Source organism: Helianthus annuus, chromosome 3 (genome assembly GCF_002127325.2).
Source record: "Helianthus annuus cultivar XRQ/B chromosome 3, HanXRQr2.0-SUNRISE, whole genome shotgun sequence".
Classification (NCBI taxonomy): Eukaryota; Viridiplantae; Streptophyta; class Magnoliopsida; order Asterales; family Asteraceae; genus Helianthus; species Helianthus annuus.
Genome location: NC_035435.2, coordinates 52,863,109 through 52,873,020, shown reverse-complemented (window position 1 = coordinate 52,873,020; position 9,912 = coordinate 52,863,109). Strand labels below are relative to the sequence as shown.

Here is a 9,912-nt window from a genome sequence, read left to right as displayed (position 1 = left end):
TATATCGTACAATCTCATTCTTTTCATTTCTCTTTATTGCAAACACCCATTTATAACCTACTGGTTTGACGTCTATGGGTGTTCGGACTACAGGTCCGAAAACATGTCGCTTTTCGAGCGAATTCAATTCGGCGTTTATGGCTTCTTGCCATCTTGGCCAATCATTTCTGTGCATGCACTCTTCTAAAGTTTTAGGTACGTAATCATTTTCATTGATTACATCCGTTGCTATAGCATATGCAAATATATCATCAACACGTGTTTTATTTCGGTTCCACATTGTACTATCTTGTACATAATTAATAGAGATCTCATTTTCATTCGGTACCGTTGTTTCTTCTGAAACTTCATTTACCTCTACCGGGGTATCATTTATAACCTTTTGTGAGTTTTCACCAACTGCGTTACTTTGCTCTTTTCGTTTCCGTTGGTTTTTGTCTTTGGAACCGATTGGCCTCCCACGCTTTCGTTGTATAGTAATCGCTTCTGGGATTACTTCAATTCGAGCAGGTGCATTTGATGCTGGTACATGTGACTTTGTCACTCGATTCGTGTCTGTGAATGCATCTGGTAATTCATTCGCTATTCTTTGCAAATGTATAATCTTTTGGACTTCATATTCACACTGACCACTTCGGGGGTCGAGATTTGATAGCGATGATGCATTCCACGTTATTTCTTGTGTTACCAGTCTTTCTTTGTTCTTATCTCCCCCTAAGACTGGGAACATTGTTTCATCAAAATGACAGTCAGCATACCGTGCTGTAAACATATCTCCCGTCGTTGGTTCTAAATATTTAATTATGGACGGGGAGTTAAAACCAATATAGATGCCCAGTCTTCTTTGGGGTCCCATTGTAGTACGTTGTGGTGGTGGTATTGGTACATATACCGCACAACCAAAAATTCTAAGGTGGGACAAACTTGGTTCTCGTCCGGAGACCAGTTGCAATGGGGAGTATTCATGATCAGCAGTTGGTCTCAATCTAATCAGTGCAGCGGCATGCAAAATAGCATGTCCCCATGCAGAAGATGGTAGTTTACATCTCATTAAAAGTGGTCTAGCGATTATTTGTAATCGTTTAATTAAAGATTCAGCTAAACCGTTTTGTGTGTGTGAACATGAGGTACTGAATGTTCAACATTGATCTCGATTGACATACAATAGTCATTAAAAGCTTGAGATGTGAACTCTCCTGCATTATCCATCCGGATGTTTTTAATTTGATTATCGGGGAAATTGGCTCTCAATAGTATGATTTGGGCTAAAAGTCGGGCAAATGCTACATTTCGAGTAGCTAAGAGACTCACATGTGACCACCTTGAGGATGCATCTATTAAGACCAAGAAATAGCGGAATGGTCCACACGGAGGATGAATAGGCCCACAAATATCCCCTTGGATTCTTTCTAAAAATGATGGGGTTTCATGTATCAATTTAGTTTGTGAGGGCCGAGTTATAAGTTTGCCCAAAGAGCATGCTGCACATGATAAGTCTTGTGGTAGCAAAACTTTTAAGTTTTTGAGAGGGTGCCCGGTTTCACTTTTAATTATTCGTCTCATCATTATGCTACCAGGGTGACCTAGACGGTCATGCCATATATTGAATGTGTCTTTATCTAATAGCTTTTGGTTACTCACCATGTATGATTCGACAGGATTGATATTAGTACAATATAATCCAGAGGATAAGGCTTCCAATTGTTCAACAATTGTTTCTTGGCCATTTTTGTTTGAAGTAATTTGAAGATATTCAATATTATTTGAAGATATTGTTTTTAGGTGGTAACCGTTTTTTTTCGAATATCTTTAAAGCTAAGTAAATTTCTTCTGGATTTACTAGAAAATAATGCATTATCAATAGTTAATTTGGTACCCGAAGTTAATGTTATGTGTGCTCTGCCGGAGCCTTCGATAAGGATAGTACTAATCGGTGTCTCTGCCGGAGACAACTCAGAGAAAAATTTCATATATTTGAGAATAGTGTTAGTACTATCGCTATCTACTAGACATTCATCACTAATAATAGTTTTACTGGAGCTAGTATACATATTTCTTCAGGAAATAAAAATTAATAAAAGTTAATGCAAAGAAGTAAAATGAAACATTGCAAGAGTTTCAAAATACAAAGGTCACAGTATGAAAAGTAAAGCATAAGAAGTACATTATCCTCAATCAGATTAGTTTCAACATTCTTTTCATTTATGCGTTGAGATGCCTCAATGAGGTAGTTGTTACCCGAGATGTTAAGTGCGGTGAATTCAAGCTTTGATAAATTCGACGTTTTATCCACAAATGAGAAAAAAAAAATCATGGATTTAAAAACAAGCCACAATACAAAAATACATATTATAGGAGAACTTCAGGTTCTCTATAGGTAGAACTGCGGGTTCTATACTTTACGCCATTTTAACAATAGAGTAAGAATTTGGAAACTCTTGTATGATTTTGATTGTAAATAGAAATTGTGTTTTGATAATTTAAATAAAAATTTGAATATAATAAAAAAATATTAAACTTCGAATAAAATTCGAAATTTATTTTCCTTGTTCCGGTCAAGATTTGTATAGTTTTGTAGTCAAACTTCCAAAGGAATTCGAAAATTATTTTCCATAGTTATCTCAAAAGATCAGTTCCTTAAAAAAATCAATTCCTTTTTTTTTCATAAACAATTATGTGTAAGAAACAATTTTATATATTTTGTTTCGGTGGGAGACAACTGTTAAAGCACAGCAACTTTTAAAATTTTAAAAGCAACATTTGTTATAAATTATATATTGAATATTAAATCCTAATGAAATAATCTTATATATGTTTCGTCTCTCATCTGGATTTGGCCATTGAAGGACCACAACACCTCTCAACAACCACTCCGTCATCGTCGGGTTTTGGGGTAAAAGATCACCGGAGTTCCAGCGACTTCGTCATCGTCGAGTAGAAGATGCCTCCGCAGGTGGGTATTTTCAGTCACCAGATATAAGATCTACGGGTTTCATCTCCGTGTAAAGATCGGTGCGTCAATGCTCCTGTCCTTCGTGGTTGTCGCCGACAACTACTCTCCGGTTAAGCAGCCGGATATCGGAGGAACTTCGTCGTCGCTGCCGGTGAGTTGAATCGCCGGAGGAAGGTTTTCGGGTAAGATATAAACCCCTATTTGTGTGTTTTGTTCGGTTGCTTGTGGCGGCAGTGACCGCCGGATTGTTAGAAAAAAAAACTGTATTTTCGATTTCGTGATAATAGATTTCGTTTTTGGATAACAGGGCAGTCCTAATTTGTTCTAAAGTTCAAAAGGAAAACCTATGTTTTGTGATCCAAAGAATCAAATTAGAAGTCCAGTTTCAAAATACTTGAACAAGAAAAAGGTTGTTTGTTTGCATGCCGTCGTAGAAAATTTTTTCTTGTAAATTCGATTTTTTTTTTCATTATTGGATACACAATGCTATACTGATAACATGGAAGCATTTTGAATATAGTGTGGAGATTTGATGGCGTACCCGGATTGTGATGAACAGAAATTATCTGAAACCAAAATGGTGTTAATGAATTCCTGATGTTGAAGATCGCCGGTAATTTTTCCGTGAAGAGTCCGTTCGTGCTGATAACGTGTTATAAAACCACTGGGAAATCTGTATTGAATCTTCAATCTATATATTCCATATGATACAAATGTCATACCTCTAAATAACAACATACAATAGTATATATAACGTGTGTGTGTTAATTGTCAAAACAGTTATGAGAGGTTAACTGCCAAGGCAGTTACAACAGTTATGAGAGGTTAAATGCCAAGGCAGTTACAAGGGGTGTTTTGTATATCTGTTTTATGACAATTTTTAAGTAATATAAGAAAGTAATAAATGTTGTAGCCCATATACTTAAGAAAGTAATAAATGTTGTAGCCCATATAATTTAGGTTCAAGTGTGTAATAATAATCAATCCTTTTTTCAAAGGGGAACTTCATTAAAAAAAACACACACCGACCCAAAACCAGGCCGACAACACCACAAATCCACTACATAATTACAAATTTACACCAACTTTCTCAAGAGATACTTCTAAACTTAGACCTATTTGAAAACCATAAAAATCCTAAGGGCTTTATCTCGCTAACCATATTCTCAATCCTTGTCGTCTTGCCCGCAAACTTCAACTCGTTCCTTGCCTTCCATATACTCCAACAGCCAATAATGATAATGCCTTGAATAACATCTTTCCTTTGATCCGACAGACCCGAAAGAAAGTGAATCTCAAGAAGGTCCTTGAATGAGAAAGCAAAAATACTTGGAATTTTACACCAAGAACTAACAGTCTGCCACACGGTTGAAACAACCACACAAGCCGTAAACAAGTAGTCAACCGTTTCGTCTCCGGAGTTGCATAGAGGGCATGAAACATCAACAATCGGAATATACCTATTTCTCAAAATCCTTGATTAACAAAATAAAATTTAGATCCACAATTACATGTCATACTTCATTTTTTTCAACATCAAAAAAATCAACCCTTAATTGATAAAACCAAAAAAATTTAAAACCGAACCAACCAATTATGAAAAAAAAAACCAAAACTGAACCATTTTCAGTTTTAAGTTGGGTTTAAACTCAAAAGTGACCCATACCAACCTATACACCCTTGGTGAGAATCTGTTTGGTATGAGGTAATGGAATAAACGGGGGGAATAAAATTGATGAATTAATGGAATGAATGAGGTAATGAAATTAATCATTCCATGTCTTGTTTGGTTGTCATGTAAGAATGAAATGAATCATTACTTTTTATTGTTTGGTGGGTGGTAGCAGCAGATGGGTGGCGACGGCGGTGGTGGTGGCAGTGGGAGTAGTTGTGGTGTCGTCTGTGGGTGGCGACAGAGGTGGTGGTTGGAGCTGGCAACTACAATGGTAGTGGTGGTGGTGACGACGGTGGGTGATAGTGGCCGAGGTGGGTGACGACGACGGGTGGCAGTCGTAGTGGGTAGCAGTGGTGGTTGGTGGTGGCAATGGTAATGGGTTGTGACGTTGTTAATGAAGGTGGAGACGGAATGAAATGAAAAAAAAAACAAGAGACTAATAGAATAATTTTAAAGGAATAAAATACATTTTAGAATGAGCAATTGCATTCCATCAACCAATTAAACACTCCTTCTTCGTTCCCTACTATCACATTCCACCCCTAGATTCATTTATCCGGACAAAGGCTACCCGAATCTTAATTTAAAAGGAAAGGAGGCTTAAAATATTATTATGAGTCCGGTGGGCGGTGGCATCTCAGCCCCATTCACCAAACCAAACTTACCAAAGTTCAAATCACAACTAACAGTCTCTCTCTCTCTCTCTCTCTCTCTCTCTCTCTCTCTCTCTCTTACACAGACAGACAAATATCAATGGCGACAACAACTCTCTGCATCGCCATCCTCTGCATTCTCTTCATATCTTCTTCATCTGCTGCTCACGATGACAGTAGTAAGTTCACCTTCTCTACTACCTCCGCGTCCCTAATTTATCTTTATTACACGATTCAACTCCATCTGCTCAATGAACTTTGCCTATACTAGCATAGCATCATCTCATTTACGTCTTATTATTTATCTCAGATTGCCTATGTTTTGCTTTTCTTACTTGTAATGTAGATTCTACTTACTTACTTAACTCACCGATTGGATCGGTTACTGTACGGATCTGATTTTCTAGTTTCAGATGTTGTTTTCGTTTTTTGATTTCTTCTTTCGCTGATTGCTTAAATGTTGCTAATTATCGTGCTATTGTTTGATAGTTGATTTGAATGTTATCTGAACTGTACTTATTAGGTTAGTGCTGTTGTTTAATAGTTGATTTAAATGTTGTTTGAACTATGATTAGGTTAATGCTATTGATTTTCTGAACTATGATTAGGTCAATGCTACTGTTTGGTACTTGATTTGAATGTTATCTGAACTGTGATTAGGTTAATGCTATTGTTTGATGCTTGATTCGATTGTTATCTGAACTATGATTAGGTTAGTGCTGTTGTTTGATGCTATTTTTATTATTTTTTCCTTTATTAACATACTGTATTATGAATTTACATCGAGATAGTTGGTAAACGGGCAACAAGCTGCGTCGCTACCCCTTTTTGAATAGCAAAACTAAGGCTTTTGAAAACTACGTCCATAGATCCCGGGGTCATGACATTACTATGATTAGGTATCTGAACTGTGATTAGGTTAATGCTATTGTTTGATGCTTGATTCGAATGTAATTTGAACTATGATTAGGTTAGTGCTGTTGTTTGATGCTTGGTTTGAATGTTATTTAAACCATGATTAGGTTCTACTGTTTGATGCTTGGTTATGAACTACTATTAGGTTAATGCTATTATTTGATACTTGATTCCAATGTCATCTAAACCACGCTTTTGGTTCATTTTCTGAAACAAACACTCTGAATTGCATCAACAAGGCATAATCTCATCCGACTTTTCATCTTGTTGGGCCGTTGGCCATTTCACCTCTTATCAACTCACTGAATCATTTATATGATATAACTTAATAAGTTCTGCTATAGGTCTCTCACCTTATATTTTATGTGGATTTTGTGTAGTGTTATTGATCCAAAACTCATTACAGCTACTCAATAGCATAGTTGTCAATAGTGGTCGCTATGGTCGCTATAGCCTATGTTGTCAAAGACGCAAGGCGCAAAAAAAGCATGAGCTTTTTTAAGAAAAGCGCACATAGAGAAAAAAAATTATAAAAAATATGTTATGCTTTGAAAATAAATAAGATTTCACATATAAAATTAAAAAAACTATTATATATGCCATTTAAGATATGGAATTTGGTTGAACTCATGCGTGTCCGCACCTGCGCCTCACACCGTTTTTTTTTTCTGCTTATGCGCTGCGCCTCACACCGTTTTTGTGCGCCTTTTTGCGCCTCAGACCGTTTTTTCTAAAAAAAAACATTTTTGCGCCTAGCCTACCACCAGGCGCGCGCTTTTTGCGCTTTTGACAACATAGGCTATAGCGAATAGCGTATAGGTCGAAGGTCGCTACAGGGTATGTAGCCATAAATAACGGGATTTCAGTATTTTTTTTTAATATAAATAGCGATTAAATATAGCTATAAAATAGCTAGATTTTAGGTTTTTGTTAAATATACATGTAAACTAGCGTATATACCAGGGTATTTTGATATAATAAACATAAATTTTTTAAAGTTTTCTTTTTCTAGTGTATCGCTATTTATAAAATAGCGCCCGCTATTTATTGCTATGTAGCATATAGGTACCTCATCGCTATTTGTCGCTATTCGCTATTAACAACTATGCTCATTAGTGGTATTCTAAGTCGTTTTATCCAAATATTTAGATTACTTGCATTGTCATAATATAGGTTTTGTAATTCTAATCAACTAATAATCAGTTAATAAAAAGTTAAGATGTTTGACGAATAAGTGCTGACCCGACAAACCATTTCAACTCGAACCAAAAATGGCCTCTTTATTCAAGTATCGTGAACAAATAATAACTTCTTAACAATCCAACAGAGAATGTTACAAACAATCCAGCCGACCAGCTCGTAGCAATCGTAAACCGTAACCGAACAGCACACAAAGCATCATCCCTTGGTAACAATCCGGGCCTAGCCTGCATAGCGCTACAATACATCAAAGCCTATCAAGGAAACTGTGATGATGTTGGCAAGTCAAAAAAGCCCGCTGACTCCGAATTCGCCGACACCTTCGCACCCAAATGCGGGGTTGAGGTAGCTACACTCGCCCCAATCACGGGTCGGGTTATCGGATGCCAGTCCGAATATGTGAACCCTGAAAGAGCATACACAGAAATACTAACCATAAAGAGCCGGAGTTTGGACATTATTTATAACACTACCTACACTGAAGTCGGGGCTGCTGTTAGCGGGTCAGATGGTGGAGGCCCGTATTTCTGGTGTTTACTTTTTAGTAACGCGAAAGCGAATAGTAGCTTTGTATTGGAGGGAGGAACGGCTAAGTTGACCAATCCAGGATGCTTTAGTGGTGCTCATGATGAGTGCAATGGTGCTTATGGTTTGGAACAACATCTCAACATTTTGTCGATCTTTGCTGGAATTTTGGTTGTCATTTGTTACACGATTTGGGTATGAGTATGATCATGATTGGGGATTCGGGGTCATGATCATAGTATATGTGCCAATATGAGCTACTTTTCTTTTGATTGTATTTGAATCTTTGATTTGTTCGTTTATGAGTTTATACGTGTAATATTCATTCTATAGTACATTGATCTTTGTTGATAAATCGCGTTAAATGAGTTTAGTATGGGTCGTTCGGGTTGGGGTTTGGGCTGATGATGCTGAAGAACTAAACCGAGACTGACAACTAAATAGCCCTAAGTACTACTTGGTTCATGGTCGGGTTTGGGACCGAACCGCTTCACTGAACAATTACCGAACCGCTTTTAACTGAAACAGAACCAGTTTAGATCGGTCTGATTTTGTGCTCCTTTTTTACATCTTTAATATTCAGGTTCTGATCTCTCGAGTGGTTTTAACCAATGCACAACTTTTGGTAGATATATGCATTTATATTCTCTTCCTCCACTTTTATATGTTGTTGACGAGAGATAATGAATAGTAACTTTATTTTTATAATAATATATAGCTTTTTTATTATTTTATTATTTAATATATTATAATAGTTTATTATTATATTTACTTTTAATAACATCTTTTTAATTTTTTTCTTTTTTTAAATATATATTTCCTTTACCATTTTCTAATAATTGTTTTTCTTTTTTTTAAACATATATTAATTTATCGATTAATTTGATACTTCTATAATAATTTACGTTATAACTTTTTTCTAAAAACTTAAGTCCATGGTTGTGCTTAATTTTTTCCCTGACATTCTCTTATAAGTTTTGTTAAAAACAAAGTTCTACTCAAAATAAAGTATTTATTTGGTATTATAAAACAGTATGATGATAAACTAAATCGTTCTAATGGTTTGGCTTTCTAAACAACTTGCTTTATTTTCAAATCACGTTTGTTTTACATTATCATTTACTCGGTTTCGCCGCAACGCGCGACGTAAAAAATAACTAGTTCAAAATAAAAAAGGAAATAAGAAGGTAATGCTTTACATGTAAAAAAACAGGTATTATATCATGTAAAAGATACATCTACCGAAACTGGTGGGACGGGTTGAATAACGGGTTAAAAGAGAGTTTGGTCATACTTAGTTTGACTAATTGAATAAGGCTCAGGGTATGTTTGGCATGAAGCTTTTAGGAGCTTTTAGCTTTAAGCTTTTAAGAAAAAACTCCTACTTAATAAAAAGTCTTGTTTGGTTGAAGGAGCTTTAAGCTTTTATGTTAGGAGCTTGAAGCTTTTGGTTGAACGCTACTACTAGTAGCGTTTAGAAGGAGCTACAAGCTTTTAGGGAAAAATGACTATTTTAACCTCTCAAAATAAGAAACTTTTTAATGCACCAACTTTCTAAATTTTTAGTTATGTCCATTTTGGTAATTTTATGCATTTTATTAAAAGCTCCAGCTACTCTACCAAACACCAAATATATCTAAAAAGCTATAGCTACTAGCTACCAGCTTCCAGCTACCAGCTTCCAGCTTTCAGCTACCAGCCACCAGCTACTTTTGCCAAACATACCCTCAAAGTGGGCACTTACAAATAGATGTCAACTTTGTTCGGGTTAAAACAAGCTTTGACAAAAATGGAGCGAGGTTAAAATGAAACGTTCTAGTCAGTACCCGTCGAGTAATCGCTACAACGTAGGTTGCTGAGGCGATTTTCTTCAACTCCGCATAATTAATTGGAATCGAACAAATGTGGTCAGCCTCGGCTAGAATCGCATCTAGTTGGTCAACTCGATCCGAGTTTGACAAAAAAAAATACATAATTCCTATGTTTATCAT

The 9,912-nt window shown here is 36.1% G+C and overlaps 1 protein-coding gene and 1 long non-coding RNA gene across 2 annotated transcripts; both read left to right on the top strand.

Annotated features, from left to right (window-relative positions):
• The first annotated feature begins 2,792 nt into the window (after positions 1 to 2,792).
• On the top strand, positions 2,793 to 3,870 carry LOC110928878. Its single transcript, XR_002586720.2, has 2 exons — positions 2,793 to 3,135; positions 3,474 to 3,870. It is a non-coding gene; the product is annotated as an uncharacterized LOC110928878 (long non-coding RNA).
• A 1,373-nt stretch (positions 3,871 to 5,243) lies between these two features.
• Positions 5,244 to 8,294, top strand: LOC110928879. Its single transcript, XM_022171933.2, has 2 exons — positions 5,244 to 5,460; positions 7,524 to 8,294. The coding sequence occupies exons 1-2, from the start codon at positions 5,382 to 5,384 to the stop codon at positions 8,120 to 8,122; spliced, it is 678 nt and encodes a 225-aa protein (XP_022027625.1). The 5' UTR covers positions 5,244 to 5,381; the 3' UTR covers positions 8,123 to 8,294.
• The last annotated feature ends 1,618 nt before the right edge of the window (positions 8,295 to 9,912 follow it).